General features: G+C 52.5%; 1 protein-coding gene across 2 annotated transcripts in view; it reads left to right on the top strand.

The window, feature by feature from the left end:
* LOC142916501 (uncharacterized) overlaps nucleotides 1-16044 on the top strand; it is a 33744-nt gene extending 17700 nt beyond the window's left edge. For both annotated transcript variants that reach the window (XM_076061632.1, XM_076061631.1), the window contains 5 exons: nucleotides 9544-9636; nucleotides 10689-10800; nucleotides 11901-12067; nucleotides 12953-13234; nucleotides 15280-16044. In XM_076061632.1, coding sequence (XP_075917747.1) covers nucleotides 9544-9636; nucleotides 10689-10800; nucleotides 11901-12067; nucleotides 12953-13234; nucleotides 15280-15440 — 815 coding nt within the window. In that variant the 3' untranslated portion in view covers nucleotides 15441-16044. The remainder of the gene's footprint in view (nucleotides 1-9543; nucleotides 9637-10688; nucleotides 10801-11900; nucleotides 12068-12952; nucleotides 13235-15279) is intronic.
* The last annotated feature ends 5251 nt before the right edge of the window (nucleotides 16045-21295 follow it).

Raw genomic sequence — 21295 nt, 5'->3', positions numbered from 1 at the left:
CTCACACAGAGACCCACACACTACTCACTCAGAGACCCATACACTACTCACATAGAGACCCACAGACTACTCACACAGAGACCCACACACTACTCACAGAGAAACCCACACACTACTCACACAGAGACCCATACACTACTCACACAGAGACCCACACACTACTCACATAGAGACCCACAGACTACTCACAGAGAGACCCACACACTACTCACATAGAGACCCACAGATTACTCACACAGAGACCCACAGACTACTCACACAGAGACCCACAGACTACTCACACGGAGGCCCACACACTACTCACACAGACACCCACAGACTACTCACACAGTAGACCCACGGACTACTCACACAGAGACCCACAGACTACTCACACAGAGACCATCACACTAGTCACAGAGAGACCCACACACTACTCACACAGAGAGCCACGCACTACTAACAGAGAGACCCACACACTACTCACACAGAGACCCACGCACTACTAACAGAGAGACCCAGAGATTACTCACACAGAGACCCACACTAACACAGAGACCCACACATTACTCACACAGAGACCCACGCACTACTAACAGAGAGACCCACACACTACTCACTCAGAGACCCACACACTACTCACATAGAGACCCACAGACTACTCACACAGAGACCCACACACTACTCACTCAGAGACCCACACACTACTCACATAGAGACCCACAGACTACTCACACAGAGACCCACACACTACTCACAGAGAGACCCACACACTACTCACACAGAGACCCATACACTACTCACACAGAGACTCACACACTACTCACATAGAGACCCACAGACTACTCACAGAGAGACCCACAGATTACTCACACAGAGACCCACAGACTACTCACACAGAGACCCACAGACTACTCACACAGAGGCCCACACACTACTCACACAGACACCCACAGACTACTCACACAGTAGACCCACGGACTACTCACACAGAGACCCACAGACTACTCACACAGAGACCATCACACTAGTCACAGAGAGACCCACACACTACTCACACAGAGAGCCACGCACTACTAACAGAGAGACCCACACACTACTCACACAGAGACCCACGCACTACTAACAGAGAGACCCAGAGATTACTCACACAGAGACCCACACTAACACAGAGACCCACACATTACTCACACAGAGACCCACGCACTACTAACAGAGAGACCCACACACTACTCACTCAGAGACCCACACACTACTCACATAGAGACCCACAGACTACTCACACAGAGACCCACACACTACTCACTCAGAGACCCACACACTACTCACATAGAGACCCACAGACTACTCACACAGAGACCCACACACTACTCACAGAGAGACCCACACACTACTCACACGGAGACCCATACACTACTCACACAGAGACTCACACACTACTCACATAGAGACCCACAGACTACTCACAGAGAGACCCACAGATTACTCACACAGAGACCCACAGACTACTCACACAGAGACCCACAGACTACTCACACAGAGGCCCACACACTACTCACACAGACACCCACAGACTACTCACACAGTAGACCCACGGACTACTCACACAGAGACCCACAGACTACTCACACAGAGACCATCACACTACTCACAGAGAGACCCACACACTACTCACACAGAGACCCACGCAATACTCACACAGAGACCCTCACACTACTCACACAGAGACCCACACACTACTCACACTGAGGCCCACACACAACTCACAGAGATACCCACGCACTACTCACATAGAGACCCAGACACTACTCACTCAGAGACCCACACACTACTCACTCAGAGACCCACACACTACTTACACAGCGACCCACAGACTACTCACACAGAGACCCACACACTACTCACACAGAGGCCCACACACTGCTCACACGGAGATCCACACACTACTCACACAGAGACCCACAGACTACTCACACAGAGACCCACACACTACTCACACAGAGACCCACACACTACTCACACAGAGACCCACACACTACTCACAGAGATACCCACACACTACTCACAGAGAGACCCACACACTACTCACATAGAGACCCACACACTACTCACACAGAGACCCACACACTACTCACACAGAGACCCACAGACTACTCACACAGAGACACACAGACTACTCACACAGAGGCCCACACACTACTCACACAGAGACCCACAGACTACTCACACATTAGACCCACAGACTACTCACACAGAGACCCTCACACTACTCACACAGAGACACACACACTACTCACACAGAGACCCACGCACTACTAACAGAGAGACCCACACACTACTCACACAGAGAGCCACGCACTACTAACAGACAGACCCACACGCTACTCACTCAGAGACCTACACACTACTCACATATAGACCCACAGACTACTCACAGAGAGACCCACACACTACTCACACAGAGACCCACACACTACTCACACAGAGACCCACGCACTACTAACAGAGAGACCCACAGACTACTCACACAGAGACCCACGCACCACTAACAGAGAGACGCACACACTACTCACACAGAGACCCATGCACTACTCACATAGAGACCCACAGACTACTCACACAGAGACCCACACACTACTCACAGAGAGACCCACACACTACTCACACAGAGACCCATACACTACTCACACAGAGACCCACACACTACTCACATAGAGACCCACAGACTACTCACAGAGAGACCCACACACTACTCACATAGAGACCCACAGATTACTCACACAGAGACCCACAGACTACTCACACAGAGACCCACAGACTACTCACACGGAGGCCCACACACTACTCACACAGACACCCACAGACTACTCACACAGTAGACCCACGGACTACTCACACAGAGACCCACAGACTACTCACACAGAGACCATCACACTGCTCACAGAGAGACCCACACACTACTCACACAGAGAGCCACGCACTACTAACACAGAGACCCACACATTACTCACACAGAGACCCACGCACTACTAACAGAGAGACCCACACACTACTCACTCAGAGACCCACACACTACTCACATAGAGACCCACAGACTACTCACACAGAGACCCACACACTACTCACTCAGAGACCCACACACTACTCACATAGAGACCCACAGACTACTCACACAGAGACCCACACACTACTCACAGAGAGACCCACACACTACTCACACAGAGACCCATACACTACTCACACAGAGACCCACACACTACTCACATAGAGACCCACAGACTACTCACAGAGAGACCCACACACTACTCACATAGAGACCCACAGATTACTCACACAGAGACCCACAGACTACTCACACAGAGACCCACAGACTACTCACACAGAGGCCCACACACTACTCACACAGACACCCACAGACTACTCACACAGTAGACCCACGGACTACTCACACAGAGACCCACAGACTACTCACACAGAGACCAGCACACTACTCACAGAGAGACCCACACACTACTCACACAGAGACCCACGCAATACTCACACAGAGACCCTCACACTACTCACACAGAGACCCACACACTACTCACACTGAGGCCCACACACTACTCACCGAGATACCCACGCACTACTCACATAGAGACCCAGACACTACTCACTCAGAGACCCACACACTACTCACTCAGAGACCCACACACTACTCACACAGCGACCCACAGACTACTCACACATAGACCCACACACTACTCACACAGAGGCCCACACACTGCTCACACGGAGATCCACACACTACTCACACAGAGACCCACAGACTACTCACACAGAGACCCACACACTACTCACACAGAGACCCACACACTACACACACAGAGACCCACACACTACTCACAGAGATACCCACACACTACTCACAGAGAGACCCACACACTACTCACATAGAGACCCACACACTACTCACACAGAGACCCACACACTACTCACACAGAGACCCACAGACTACTCACACAGAGACCCACAGACTACTCACACAGAGGCCCACACACTACTCACACAGAGACCCACAGACTACTCACACATTAGACCCACAGACTACTCACACAGAGACCCTCACACTACTCACACAGAGACACACACACTACTCACACAGAGACCCACACACTACTAACAGAGAGACCCACACACTACTCACACAGAGAGCCACGCACTACTAACAGAGAGACCCACACACTACTCACTCAGAGACGTACACACTACTCACATAGAGACCCACAGACTACTCACAGAGAGACCCACACACTACTCACACAGAGACCCACACACTACTCACACAGAGACCCACGCACTACTAACAGAGAGACCCACAGACTACTCACACAGAGACCCACGCACCACTAACAGAGAGACCCACACACTACTCACACAGAGACCCACGCACTACTCACACAGAGACCCACAGACTACTCACACAGAGGCCCACACACTACTCACACAGACACCCACAGACTACTCACACAGTAGACCCACGGACTACTCACACAGAGACCCACAGACTACTCACACAGAGACCATCACACTACTCACAGAGAGACCCACACACTACTCACACAGAGACCCACGCACTACTCACATAGAGACCCAGACACTACTCACTCAGAGACCCACACACTACTCACTCAGAGACCCACACACTACTCACACAGCGACCCACAGACTACTCACACAGAGACCCACACACTACTCACACAGAGGCCCACACACTGCTCACACGGAGATCCACACACTACTCACACAGAGACCCACAGACTACTCACACAGAGACCCACACACTACTCAAACAGAGACCCACACACTACTCACACAGAGACCCACACACTACTCACAGAGATACCCACACACTACTCACAGAGACCCACACACTACTCACATAGAGACCCACACACAACTCACACAGAGACCCACACACTACTCACACAGAGACCCACAGACTACTCACACAGACCCACAGACTACTCACACAGAGGCCCACACACTACTCACACAGAGACCCACACACTACTCACAGAGAGACCCACACACTACTCACACATTAGACCCACAGACTACTCACACAGAGACCCTCACACTACTCACACAGAGACACACACACTACTCACACAGAGACCCACGCACTACTAACAGAGAGACCCACACACTACTCACACAGAGAGCCACGCACTACTAACAGAGAGACCCACACACTACTCACTCAGAGACCTACACACTACTCACATAGAGACCCACAGACTACTCACAGAGAGACCCACACACTACTCACACAGAGACCCACACACTACTCACACAGAGACCCACGCACTACTAACAGAGAGACCCACAGACTACTCACACAGAGACCCACGCACCACTAACAGAGCGACCCACACACTACTCACACAGAGACCCACGCACTACTAACAGAGAGACCCACAGATTACTCACACAGAGACCCACACTCACACAGAGACCCACAGACTACTCACACAGAGTCCCACGCACTACTAACAGAGAGACCCACACACTACTCACACAGAGACCCACACACTACTAACAGAGATACCCACACACTACTCACACAGAGACCCACACACTACTCACACAGAGACCCACACACTACTCACAGAGATACCCACACACTACTCACAGAGAGACCCACACACTACTCACATAGAGACCCACACACTACTCACACAGAGAGACCCACACACTACTCACACAGAGACCCACACACTACTCACAGAGAGACCCACACACTACTCACACAGAGACCCACAGACTACTCACACAGAGACCCACACACTACTCACACAGTAGACCCACACACTACTCACACAGAGACCCACAGACTACTCAAACAGAGACCCACACACTACTCACAGAGAGACCCACACACTACTCACACAGAGACCCACACACTACTCACACAGAGACCCTCACACTACTCACACAGAGACACACACACTACTCACACAGAGACCCACGCACTACTAACAGAGAGACCCACACACTACTCACACAGAGAGCCACGCACTACTAACAGAGAGACCCACACACTACTCACTCAGAGACCCACACACTACTCACACAGAGACCCACAGACTACTCACACAGAGACCCACACACTACTCACACAGAGACCCACACACTACTCACACAGAGACCCACGCACTACTAACAGAGAGACCCACAGACTACTCACACAGAGACCCACGCACTACTAATAGAGAGACCCACACACTACTCACACAGAGACCCACGCACTACTAACAGAGAGACCCACAGATTACTCACACAGAGACCCACACACTACTCACAGAGAGACCCACACACTACTCACATAGAGACCCACAGATTACTCATACAGAGACCCACAGACTACTCACACAGAGACCCACAGACTACGCACACAGAGGCCCACACACTACTCACACAGACACCCACAGACTACTCACACAGTAGACCCACGGACTACTCACACAGAGACGCACAGACTACTCACACAGAGACCATCACACTACTCACAGAGAGACCCACACACTACTCACACAGAGACCCACACACTACTCACATAGAGACCCACACACTACTCACACAGAGACACACACACTACTCACATAGAGACCCACACACTACTCACACAGAGACCCACACACTACTCACACAGAGACCCACACACTACTCACAGAGAGACCCACACACTACTCACATAGAGACCCACAGATTACTCACACAGAGACCCACAGACTACTCACACAGAGACCCACAGACTACGCACACAGAGGCCCACACACTACTCACACAGACACCCACAGACTACTCACACAGTAGACCCACGGACTACTCACACAGAGACCCACAGACTACTCACACAGAGACCATCACACTACTCACAGAGAGACCCACACACTACTCACACAGAGACCCACGCACTACTCACACAGAGACCCTCACACTACTCACACAGAGACCCACACACTACTCACACAGAGACCCACACACTACTCACACAGAGACCCACGCACTACTAACAGAGAGACCCACAGACTACTCACACAGAGACCCACGCACTACTAATAGAGAGACCCACACACTACTCACACAGAGACCCACGCACTACTAACAGAGAGACCCACAGATTACTCACACAGAGACCCACACTCACACAGAGACCCACAGACTACTCACACAGAGTCCCACGCACTACTAACAGAGAGACCCACACACTACTCACGCAAAGACCCACACACTACTAACAGAGAGACCCACACACTACTCACACAGAGACCCACACACTACTCACACAGAGACCCGCACACTACTCACATAGAGAAGCACAGACTACTCACTCAGAGACCCACACACTACTCACAGAGAGACCCACACACTACTCACACAGAGACCCACACACTACTCACATAGAGACCCACACACTACTCACACAGAGACACACACACTACTCACATAGAGACCCACACACTACTCACACAGAGACCCACACACTACTCACACAGAGACCCACACACTACTCACAGAGAGACCCACACACTACTCACATAGAGACCCACAGATTACTCACACAGAGACCCACAGACTACTCACACAGAGACCCACAGACTACTCACACAGAGGCCCACACACTACTCACACAGAGACCCACATACTACTAACACAGTAGACCCACAGACTACTCACACAGAGACCCACAGACTACTCACACAGAGACCCTCACACTACTCACAGAGAGACCCACAGACTACTCACAGAGAGACCCACACACTACTCACTCAGAGACCCACGCACTACTCACACAGAGACCCTCACACTACTCACACAGAGACCCACGCACTACTCACACAGAGACCCTCACACTACTCACACAGAGACCCACACACTACTCACACAGAGACCCTCACACTACTCACACAGAGACCCACACACTACTCACACAGAGACCCACACACTACTCACAGAGAGACCCACACACTACTCACACAGAGACACACACACTACTCACACAGAGACCCATGCACTACTAACAGAGAGACCCACACACTACTCACACAGAGACCCACAGACTACTCACACAGAGACCCACACACTACTCACACAGAGACCCACACACTACTCACATAGAGACCCACAGACTACTCACACAGAGACCCACACACTACTCACACAGAGACCCACACACTACTAACAGAGAGACCCACAGACTACTCACACAGAGACCCACGCACTACTAACAGAGAGACCCACACACTACTCACACAGAGAGCCACGCACTACTAACAGAGAGACCCACACACTACTCACACAGAGACCCACGCACTACTAACAGAGAGACCCACACACTACTCACACAGAGACCCACAAACTACTCACACAGAGACCCACACACTACTCACATAGAGAAGCACAGACTACTCACTCAGAGACCCACACACTACTCACACAGAGAGACCCACACACTACTCACACAGAGACCCACGCACTACTAACAGAGAGACCCACACACTACTCACACAGAGACCCACAAACTACTCACACAGAGACCCACACACTACTCACATAGAGAAGCACAGACTACTCACTCAGAGACCCACACACTACTCACACAGAGAGACCCACACACTACTCACACAGAGACCCACACACTACTCACACAGAGACCCACAGACTACTCACACAGAGACCCACGCACTACTCACACAGAGACCCACACACTACTCACACAGAGACCCACACACTACTAACAGAGAGACCCACACACTACTCACACAGAGACCCACACACTACTCACATAGAGAAGCACAGACTACTCACTCAGAGACCCACACACTACTCACAGAGAGACCCACACTCTACTCACACAGAGACCCAGTCACTATTCACAGAGAGACCCACACACTACTCACACAGAGACCCACAAACTACTCACACAGAGACCCACACACTACTCACATAGAGAAGCACAGACTACTCACTCAGAGACCCACACACTACTCACACAGAGAGACCCACACACTACTCACACAGAGACCCACACACTACTCACACAGAGACCCACAGACTACTCACACAGAGACCCACGCACTACTCACACAGAGACCCACACACTACTCACACAGAGACCCACACACTACTCACACGGAGACCCAAACACTACTCACAGAGAGACCCACACACTACTCACACAGAGACCCACACACTACTCACACAGAGACCCACAGACTACTCACACAGAGACCCACACACTACTCACACAGAGACCCACACACTACTCACACAGAGACCCAGACACTACTCACAGAGAGACCCACACACTACTCACACAGAGACCCACACACTACTCACACAGAGACCCACAGACTACTCACACAGAGACCCACACTCACACAGAGACCCACAGACTACTCACACAGAGAGACCCACACACTACTCACACAGAGAGACCCACACACTACTCACACAGAGAGACCCACACACTACTCACACAGAGACCCTACTAACACTCTGCTGTATTTTCGCCCGCAGCTGCGGTTATCATCTCTGGCCACGTACGGTACCAAAGAAGCTCAAATCTGGCGAATGCAGCAAAGCAGCAACCTCCGGACACACGACGGAAAGGTGCACGGTTGCGACATCACACACACACGTACAGGGCCCAGTTGAGTACGCGGTTTGTTAAGGTGCAGCACTGCAAGTACTTGCTCGTGCCCCTGTTGGCGGAAGGAGGAATAGGAGGGAGGAGGATGAGGAGGGGGAGCAGGAGGGGGAGGAGGATGAGGAGGATGAGGGGGAGGAGGTAGAGGAGGATGAGGAGGATGAGGAGGAGGAGGATGAGGAGGAGGGGGAGGAGGATGAGGAGGATGAGGAGGAGGAGGGGGAGGAGGATAAGGAGGAGGTCCTTCACTGCACAGAGGGCTGTAGGTAGCTCCCCTCTAGGCAGGTGCACGTTGGACCCCACTCCTCCACCACGCCAGCCAAACCTCTTGAAGTGCCCCACACTTCACCCCCACCACGTGCCACCCGCCTAGACGGGAAGCACCGCGGTGAGCTCACTCCCACCGCCGGGTGGACAACAACGGAGTCGTCGCTCACGACCCGCGACCCCGGCGTGACCCCCCCACGAAGACCCCCGGGGGCCGGGCTGGCGTCCCCTCGTTAGGAAAACTAAAACTGCGAAAAACTTTGTTTTTGTGTTTGACCGGCAGGTAAGGGCCCCACCGAGCTACGTGGCGCTTTTTCACCGGCGACCGGGCCGTCGCCGTCGTCAGCGCGAGTGGACATTTTTCGTTTTGCGGCCCAAACGCTTTGAAACGCGCGACGTCGATTCTGAGCGCGGCGCACGGGGAGAGACGCCCGGAAGGACCCGGAGAAAGAAATCCACGCGACCGCCACGGTGACGAGAGGCCAACGCGAGAAACCACCACTCCGAGCCGCAGAACCTCGCAGGCGAGAGGGAGAGAGAGAGAGGGTTCTGAAAATCGATTTTTTTATATTTTTTTTAAAAACCCACTTTGTGCGAATCGCCTTCTACGACCCCCCCCCCCTCCACGACTCGTAGGAGGGACGCGGCAGCCCCCCGACGTCCCGGAGCGACCCCACCACCCCCCCCCCCCTCGGGAGCGACCTCTGCCCGCGCGCTGTCTCTGCCCCCCCACCACCGCCTCACACAGCCAGCGCCCCGCAGATGCTGTCGGAGCCAGACAGGATGTACAGGGCGAGAGAGGGAGAGGCGGTGTACATGGAGTGCTCGGTGTTGGCGTGGCCGCCCGCCACCATCCTGTGGTGAGACCGAACGCCGCACCTGAGCGTCCGTCCCTCTCCGCCTCTCCTCTCGCTCTCCGCTCGCTGGAGACTCTTTTTGTTTATTTCACCGCCTGATGCCCACCGAGCCGTGCAGCTGTTTTTCAGAAGCTACCCGGGCCATGTCGCAAACGACGGCCCTGACGACGAAGAGGCTCCTCGTTCGTTCGGCACGCCGTCACCGCGCCTCGACACTCCCTGGCGCGAGGGCTGTACGTGCCCTGAACTTCTTTCGCACCCTACGTGGCCAACCGTGCTAATCTGTGCCTCCGTGGAGCTGGGTGTCCGTGGGTCTCTCTGTATGTGTACGTGCCCTGAACTTCTTTCGCACCCTACGTGGCCAACCGTGCTAATCAGAGGCACGGGAGCTGAGTCTGTTTTGTGAATGCCGCCAGCGGGTTTGCATGGCTGGCTACGTACGGAGCGAAAGAAGTTCAACATAGAACACTCCCATAGACTTCAATGTTAAAGGCTCCCATAGACTTCAATATTAAAGGCTCCCATAGACTTCAATGTTAAAGGCTCCCATAGACTTCAATGTTAAAGGCTCCCATAGACTTCAATGTTAAAGGCTCCCATAGACTTCAATGTTAAAGGCTCCCATAGACTTCAGTGTTAAAGGCTCCCATAGACTTCAATGTTGAAGGCTCCCGTAGACTTCAATGTTAAAGGCTCCCATAGACTTCAATGTTAAAGGCTCCCATAGACTTCAATGTTAAAGGCTCCCATAGACTTCAATGTTAAAGATTCCCATAGACTTCAATGTTAAAGGCTCCCATAGGCTTCAATGTTAAAGGCTCCCATAGGCTAACATTTATAATTTCGCGCGCGCGGGGCGGGGTTGGGCGACTGTCGATGGCTGCCACACGGACGTGGCTCAGAGCGAGAGAGCGAGAGGGGCACTCAACGCGGCGGAGGGCCGCGTGAACCTCGCCGCTCCAACGTCCCGCGGGACGTTCGCCTCCGCGTCTCCCGAAGCCGCCGACCCCGGATCTCAAAACCCCCGACGGCATCGCCGTCAAACCTCAACGGTTCACGCCCCCCGCCTGCCCCCCCCCCCATGCCTTCCCGCGCACCGCCAGGTTCAGGAACTACCGGAGCTTGAATGTTGAGGGCGAGCGCTTCCAGATCTTCGAGAACGGCACCCTTCACATCGTGGACTTGCGGCGCGAGGACACGGACACTTACACCTGCTTCGCCACCAACAACCTGAACACCGGCCAGCTGCGGGCGCACCTCTCCGTCGAAGGTGAGCAAAGTCGCCGCCGGCAACAAACCCGTCGGCCGGAATCCCTCTCCGATCCGGCGCCGAGCCGTTAACCGCCGCCGCACCGCAACCGCCGCCATCGAAGATGAAGATCCCCCACCGTGTAGCCCAGGGGTGGGCAAATGTTTTGACTCGCGGGCCACAGTGGATTCTAAAATTTGACAGAGGGGCCGGGCCAGGAACAGATGGATGGAGTGTTTGTGTGAACTAAATATAAATGACGTGTTAAAAATCATTACGTGAAAGGATTTGGCCTTTAACAGGTAGCAAAGCATTTATTTGCAAGGCAATTTAACAAATTGCACGAACATGAACAATACAAAAACATGTCGAAACGTGACTGATCAAACATCGTGAAAACAGCGCCGTCTAATGGGGAAACGGGGGCATTACAGGAGAAAGGTCAAATTTAATTTAATAATAATATTTGGACAAGTTCGGCGGGCCAGATTAAAAAGCCCAACGGGCCCTAGAAGGCCCGGGGGCCGTACTTTGCCCACGTCTGGTGTAGCCTCAACAGGCCGCAGGGGCAAGTGCTGTTAGCAAGTAGCACCTGTGAAGGCCGGCACGGCGCACGAGGGGGTGGGTGGCCAGCGCCACGCCCGACCGCCTTTGTCTCCCCGGTGCTGGCGATGTTCGCAACACACCGCGCCGGGTGCTCGTTTGAGGCCGAGTCGACCTAGGGGAGGCCCAATACCGGTTCAGATAATCGTCACCGCATGTTGGTGGACGTGAGCGGGAATCGAACTCGGGTTCGGCCGGGTTCGTAGCGCGGCGTAGCGCGGCGTAGATCGCTACACCCGCCGCCGCCGCCACCACCACCACCATTAACTACCACCACCATCACCCCCACAACCACCCCCACAGTGGCGTCGGACGGTGAGGAGGACGAGGAGGAGGACGAGGAGGACGAGGAGGGGGCCGAGGAGGAGGACGAGGAGGAGGACGAGCAGGAGGAGGAGGACGAGGACAAGGAGGACGAGGAGGAGGATGAGGAGGAGGACGAGGAGGACGAGGAGGACGAGGGCCAGGACGATGGCAAGGAGGCCTCTACGTCCTCGCCATCGGCCCCCAACGCCGGTAGCGGCCGTGACGGCGGTGCTGACGAGGGCGAAGATGACGACGACGAGCTGTTAGCTACCTCGCCAGGTACGCGGGAGGGCGGCGGCTTGGATCGTCTGACCACCCTGACGATGCAAATGGCCCTGGTCAGCCCAATGAGGTCGGCGGCGCGGAAAGTCCTGGGTTTAAAAAAAACTGGGTTTCTGGCCACTCCGTGAATCTCCATTGGCTGCTCGGGTTCCCAAGTGCTTGCCCCATTCATGTTTGGATTCAATGTTAAAGGCTCCCATAGACTTCAATGTTAAAGGCTCCCATAGACTTCAATGTTAAAGGCTCCCATAGACTTCAATGTTAAAGTCTCCCATAGACTTCAATGTTAAAGGCTCCCAAAGACTTCAATGTTAAAGGCTCCCATAGACTTCAATGTTAAAGGCTCCCATAGACTTCAATGTTACAGGCTCCCATAGACTTCAATGTTAAAGGCTCCCACAGACTTCAATGTTAAAGGCTCCCACAGACTTCAATGTTAAAGGCTCCCAAAGACTTCAATGTTAAAGGCTCCCATAGACTTCAATGTTAAAGGCTCCCATAGACTTCAATGTTACAGGCTCCCATAGACTTCAATGTTAAAGGCTCCCACAGACTTCAATGTTAAAGGCTCCCACAGACTTCAATGTTAAAGGCTCCCATAGACTTCAATGTTAAAGGCTCCCACAGACTTCAATGTTAAAGGCTCCCATAGACTTCAATGTAAAAGCCTCCCATAGACTTCAATGTTACAGGCTCCCATAGACTTCAATGTTAAAGGCTCCCATAGACTTCAATGTTAAAGGCTCCCACAGACTTTAATGTTAAAGGCTCCCATAGACTTCAATGTTAAAGGCTCCCACAGACTTCAATGTTAAAGGCTCCCACAGACTTCAATGTTAAAGGCTCCCATAGACTTCAATGTTAAAGGCTCCCACAGACTTCAATGTTAAAGGCTCCCATAGACTTCAATGTTAAAGGCTCCCATAGACTCACGGAGGTGCACACATCGAGGGCAGTCAACCAATTTGCGGTCAAACGGAGATAAAAGAACACTTTGACATTAAAAATATTCTCAGCATCGCAACTCTGGGCAGGGGTTTGCTGTTTTGGCAAAGAGCGTTGTTGACACGCGGGGGGTGGTGGTGGTGGTACACCGCTCACCGCAGAGGAGTTACAATCGGGCACCCGACGTCGATGATGTGACAGTCGGCGTTTTAATTTCCCAAATAGTTTTAAACGTAGTGTGATGGATCGTCTCTCTGAATGAGTGATTGGGTGGGTGGGTGAGTGGCTGAGTGAACAAGTGAGGAAGAGGTTTCAGTCTCAACTAACAACAACCTCCAACAAATCTTCCATCCCCTAGGAGGTGGTGGCGGTGGTGGTGTTGGTGGTGGTGTTGGTGGTGTTGGTGGTGTTGGTGGTGTTGGTGGTGTTAGTGGTGTTGGTGGTGTTGGTGGTGTTGGTGTTCGTGGTGTTGGTGGTGTTGGTGGTGTTGGGGGTGTTGGTGGTGTTGGTGGTGATGGTGGTGTTGGTGGTGTTGGTGGTGGTGGTGGTGTTGGTGGTGGTGGGGTTGGTGGTGTTGGTGGTGTTGGTGGTGGTGGTGTTGGTGGTGTTGGTGGTGGTGGTGTTGGTGGTGATGGTGGTGTTGGTGGTGGTGTTGGGGGTGTTTGTGGTGGTGTTGGTGGTGTTGGTGGTGGTGGTGTTGGTGGTGATGGTGGTGTTGGTGGTGGTGTTGGTGGTGGTGGTGTTGGTGGTGTTGGTGGTGTTGGTGGTGGTGTTGGTGGTGGTGTTGGTGGTGTTGGTGGTGATGGTGGTGTTCGTGGTGGTGTTGGTGGTGTTGGTGGTGATGGTGTAGGTGGTGTTGGTGGTGTTGGTGGTGTTGGTGGTGGTGGTGTTGGTGGTGTTGGTGGTGGTGTTGGTGGTGTTGGTGGTGGTGGTGTTGGTGGTGTTGGTGGTGTTGATGTTGGTGGTGTTGGTGGTGTTGGTGGTGGTGGAGATGGAGGAGGAGGCGGAGGGTTGTAAGAGGCCCCCCGGTACTCGTACATCGCTCTCATCGTAGCGATGGCGACTGACGTCTCGTTTCTCCGCTTGCCCCTTTGCAGCGGCGACGACGTCATCAGCAGCGGCGACGACGTCAGCGGCGACGACGTCAGCGGGGCGGGCGTCCGCCACCAGCAAGGCGTCTTGCTGCCCCGGTGCCGCTTGGCCCACAGCGCTTCTGCTCGCGCTGGTGCCGTCGTTGGCGCGCGGCGGCGACGTCTAGAAGGAAGCTTTTCTTTCTCGCTCTCGCAAAAATCTTTACGATTTGCGATGCCCCGTTGCGTTCCGACATCGTTTCTCGTTTCCACGCATTCACGTTGTCCCGAGTTTTATTCGGGGAAAAAAGTAACTCGCCGTGTGCCCGCGACGTCTCGCGGAGAGCCGTCTTGCGTGACGATTTTAAACGCGAGTTGCGACTGAGTCATGCCCTGAAGTTGTTCCGTGCTGCTGCTGCTGCCGTGCTGAAGACGTAATGATAAAGGCGCCAAGTTAGCTGTTGCTGCTGTTGTTGACACAAATGTTGCCGTTGTTGATGGTCCAGCTGAGGCAGGGAGAAGCTGCCTTAGTCTTGCGGGGCGAACGCTGTTGTGGATCTGGTGGGGGGGGGGGGGGGGGGGCGCTGTGGTGCTCTGTGAGTGATGTACAGCAAAGGGAGACTAGAGTCTTGTGCGTCCGTCTCGTCTCACACGCTTAGGTGAGGACATCACTGATTAAGAATATTATTTTGTTACCAGGTTAAGAAGGGCCCACAACTGGGGCCTATCGTTGGCTTCCGATTTCACCGATTTTCCTCGAGTCGAAATAAAAACATCTGATTGTGAATATAACAGCACGAGCTTTAACTACCCGGCTTCGCCCGGGACTTGGATTCACCACGTCCGGCCGCCTTTGTCTCCCGATGTTCACACCACAACATTTACACGTTTGAGGCTGAGTCGACCTAGGGGAGGCCCAGGACCGGTTGAAATAATCGTCACCGGTGGTGGCCGTGAGCGGGAATCGAACTCGGGTCGCCGGGTTCGTAGCGCAGCGTAGCGCTAACCACTACACTACCGCTCCCCCCCCCACACACAGACACACACAGACACACACACAGCCACACACAGACACACAGACACACACAGACACACACAGACACACACACAGACACACACAGACACACACACAGACACACAGACACACACACAGACACACAGACAACGCTAACCGCTACACTACAATGCGTTACGCTTCCACGTGCGCGGGTCACGTGACAGATTTGATGTCACAGCTCACTTGCCGTGCAAAAAATAAATGCATTATTGAGCTCCCCCCCCCCCCTAAAATAGAAGCTAAAAGTGTATTTTTATAATGTTTGCACGGTGTACAGTCTGGAAAGTACCCACATGGCAAATTTAAAGTTTGTTGCATGTCGGGAAGTACGCTAAACATTTTGAACAGACACACATAATCACAACTTTGCCTTTTATATATCTGGAGATAAGGGAAACTACCGTTCGCAAACTATCACGGTTTGAAAGAGACGCTTAACGACGCCTCGGTGGTGTTTAAAGAAGTTGTTACCACGTAAAATCTCCACATTCTATGGGGAGCAAAATAAACATCATGCTCCAGTTTAAATGCCCCGACCACCCGTGAGATCACCACGGAGCTTAGGCCAAGTTCGCTGACAGGTCACGGGACAGACCCAGATGCCATGGGTTGACTCACTTGAGACAATTGGCAGATGCATCACAGTACACATCCACACCCACCCTCCCACTCACCCACCAACCGATTCACCCACCCTTTCACTCACTTACCCACTCACCTACCCAGCCACTCATCTACTCATCCAGTCATTCGCCCACTCACCTACCCACCCACCCACTCATCTACCCATCCAGTCATTCGCCCACTCACTCACCTATCCACCCACTCACCTACCCACCCACTCACCTACCCACCTACTCACCTACCAACCCACCCACTCATCTACCCATCCAGTCATTCGCCCACTCACTCACCTACCCACCCACTCATCTACCCACCCACTCACCTACCTACCCACTCACTCACCTACCCACTCACCTACCCACTCACTCACCTACCCACCCACTCACCTACCCACCCACTCACCTACCCATCCACTCACCTACCTACCCAGTCATTCGCCCACTCACCTACCCATCCACTCACCTACCCACCCTGTCATTCGCCCACACACCTACCCATCCACTCACCTACCCACCCACTCACCCACCCACTCACCTACCCACTCACCTACCCACCCACTCACCTACCCATCCAGTCATTCGCCCACTCACCCCACACCACACCGCACCGTTTGAACCTCTTCCTCCTGCGCTGATACGAGCCGTCATCAAAGATGTTCGCAGCCGCCGGGTCCACGACCCAGTGATTGCTTCTGCCCGGCCGGCCCGGCCTTCTGGGCACTTTAACGAAGCAGTCTTCAAACGTGAGGCAGCGACGGACAGAGTTTCCCCGCTTCTTGTCATTGTTCTGATAGAAGGGGAAGTTCTCAGTAATGAAGCGACGGATGTCCCTCGCTGTCAGGCGGCCCTCGGCCGGGATGACAATTGCCATTGTGGTGCCACAACAGAGAAGCCGCTCCGTCGAAACCGGGGCAGTCGCTGTGCTGCTGCGACCGAGAAGCCACCTGGCTCCCATCACAGCACTTCCCCTGCCCCCCCCCCCACCTAAACACACACTCAAGTAGGGCCTCATGGGGAGGGGGGGGGCACCTGCCCTGAGTTGTTACCCGAGAGGCCCCCTCGTGGGGGTGCTCCACGGTTTCTCAGGGTTAGGGAATTGGCAGGCACCCCCCCCCCCCAGGCCAAATGGCACTGCGGCGCCGTGGCTTAACTTAGAATTAAATGACCATGGAGAACTCGCTGAGAACTGCAGTGAGGAGATGCCTAGGACACACGCGGACCAGCAGACAGGTGGGGAGCGGGGCAGCGCGGGTTAAGCGTCTCTACCCATGGTGCACCGCGGGTTAGCGTCTCTACCCATGATGCACCGTGGATTAACGGCCCTACCTATGAGGCACCGCGAATTAACGGCCCTACCCATGATGCACCGCGGATTAACGGCCCTACCCATGATGCACCGCGAATTAACGGCCTGACCCGTGATGCACCGCGGATGGGCGGTGTGAGGGCTTTGAAAGGAGGATAAAAAGGGACGCTTTGGGGAAGCACGGGGAGAGAAAATAGAGGGCAGACAGGTCGATTAAGTATCAGGCAGTAGCGAGATAGGTTAGACCTGTCCTGCTGGTCCGTACTGACACGCACAGTCTAGTTCGTTTATTCGTGGGGAATAAACCGTCCGTAGGGTATAAACCGTATCGTGTTGTCTCTGTGAGTACGGAGGGGCGGTGCGTGGTGTGGCGAGCCTGCCCGCGGTGATTCTTTTGTTTGCGCGTGAGTGAGTAATTTTACCCACGTGTTTACGCTCGCACGGGTGAGTCCACTCGGGGCTTGACACGCATGCCGGGGCAGCAGCAACGTGCTATCGCCCTGGGAATTAAAGTACGGGTCCTTCGATCATTAAATGCACTCGTGCGTGGTGTGGTGAGCCTCTGCATTGTGTGGTACTGGTTGCACTTCGCCCGCGCCAGTACGGGGACGTGCAGGAGCAGCGGCGCTCACGGCACACGCCGCGCGTTCCGGGAATTGCGCAGCGCGGCCTAATTAGTTGCTTCCGACCGGCTGCGAAGGTAAATGAAACAAGATTACACAATTCAAGTACGCGATGCTGCTGGCGGTGGTTACCGCGTGAGTAGAGCTGCGCCGTGAGGTACACGGGTACCCACGGGCATAATCATACAACGGGTGTTGTAGTTGTGGTAGTGGTATGAATTTAACGGGGGAGTCGGGGGCCAACGGCCCCGACAATTCGGTGATGGCGGGGGACGGTAGCCCCCACAAATGCATTTTTCTGTTTCCACCACCATAACCACAACCTTATTAATGTGTGAACAACAGATCAATGTTGGTGAACTGATATACATGGGTTATCTCCACTGTAATGAAGGTGAGTGGTGCTGTTCAACAAAGCTGTAAGTATATTTGTACAACCACTATACTGCAGTCTTTTTTCGGGGAGACTGGTTCCCATTAAGTGAAAAATGGATCTCCCCTTCTCACGCATCAAATTAGAGCAGAAATGTAAATATACACACACAGCAGATTGAGCAGTTGCTAACGTTCATCATCCATATTTCATTAGAATATTTACCCAGGAAAGCACCACCGAGACTGAAGACTACGTGCATAGATAAAAATGAATGCTCTTACAGACACCACAGTGCTGCCCTGCAAGTCGGGCGTGCAGAGTTTTACGATCTCTGCGTGATCCATAACTCAAAGAGTTGCTGTGTAAGAGGAGTGTGGGCACCGTACTCCGCTGATGAAAAAAGAGCTCCATCCTCTGCTTTCACAGATACCATTAAAACATTAACCTTGTTTATATAAAGTGTTTTAGAAATGCTTGACAAGTTTCTTCACTTCCTGGGAAAACTGTTAGAAAGTTCACAGACCTTCAATAATGCACACCATACATTTCATCAATGTGGTATACTTTCATAAAACATATATTTGAGCTTATTTCCATTCACATTAATGAATGGCATCTCGGCTTAAATAAAATTAACGTTATGCACACTTGAAGGTCAGAAGCTGTATTCCTGTATAAGCATGTTTGAATGCAAAATGCAACCTATATGTTAACCTTATCCAGAAACACAAATCAAAGTGTCACCATTGTCAAATATACATTTGACGGCTCTCATCTGAGCTTGAGGGTGGAAATTATACATTTATTGGCAGGCACCGGCCTCTGCATAGAATGACTCTTCTATTTAGGATGTATAGCAAGGTTTGCTACGTACTGTGCGAAAGAAGTTCAACATACACACATGAGGATTACAATAATAATAAGAATAACGCGAATGAATTTGTCCAGAATAGCCTCCTTGAGTCTCGAGATATTCGTGTCGAGAATACTGCCATTGGGATGCTGTGATGACGGTGATAGGCGCCTGCAAACGTGGGAGGAGGAGCACCCGGAGAAGATTCCTGACCTTCACGCTTCAGGGTCGCCCCTTCTTCATATTTCACCGTCACTCGTGGCCACGTAGCGAAGCGTTTTTTCTGGATTTTGTTGTTATTCTGTCTCTCACTGTTCAAATAAACCTACCATTAAAATTATAGACTGATCATTTCTTTGTCATGGGGCTAACGTACAAAATCAGCAGGGGATCAAATACTTTTTTCCCTCACTGTAGACTCAACACTACCATAGACACAACACTACCACCCATAGACTCAACACTACCATAGACACAACACTACCATAGACTCAACACTACCACCCATAGACTCAACACTACCACCCACAGACTCAACACTACCATAGACTCAACACTACCATAGACTCAACATTGCCCATAGACTCAACACTGCCCATAGATTCAGCACTACCCATGGACTCAACACTGCCATAGACTCAACACAGCCCATAGACTTATGGACCACAACGCCTCTGTCACCAGACTTATGGACCTCAACGCCTCTGTATCACCAGACTTATGGACCACAACGCCTCTGTGTCACCAGACTTATGGACCACAACGTCTCTGTCACCAGACTTATGGACCACAACGCCTCTGTGTCACCAGACTTATGGACCACAACGTCTCTGTGTCACCAGACTTATGGACCACAACGTCTCTGTGTCACCAGACTTATGTTTGTTGCGGTTGCACCCGACTTATGAGCCGCATGGCTCACAGGGCTATACCTAATAAATTAAACTTCTGTGTCACCAGACTTATGGACCACAACGCCTCTACGTGTACAAATATATATATATATTTTTCTACCAATTCCACTTTACAATAAAATTGTAGACACGGCACAATATATATTTCTGAATCTTTATTTTTACCAACATTTAAAAAAAAATATTCTCCATTAAGGCAAAATTCTGAAATATTGGATTTTTTACAAAGCCTTGTGAATTCACCTTGTATCTGAACAAGTTCAATTTGTGCAAATATTTTTTTGTCAAACG

This window comes from Petromyzon marinus, unplaced genomic scaffold (assembly GCF_048934315.1).
Source record: "Petromyzon marinus isolate PM22_M1 ecotype Great Lakes invasive population unplaced genomic scaffold, UKy_Petmar_22M1.pri1.0 PM_G_Scaffold_39, whole genome shotgun sequence".
Classification (NCBI taxonomy): Eukaryota; Metazoa; Chordata; class Hyperoartia; order Petromyzontiformes; family Petromyzontidae; genus Petromyzon; species Petromyzon marinus.
This window is presented reverse-complemented; position numbering and strand designations above follow the sequence as displayed.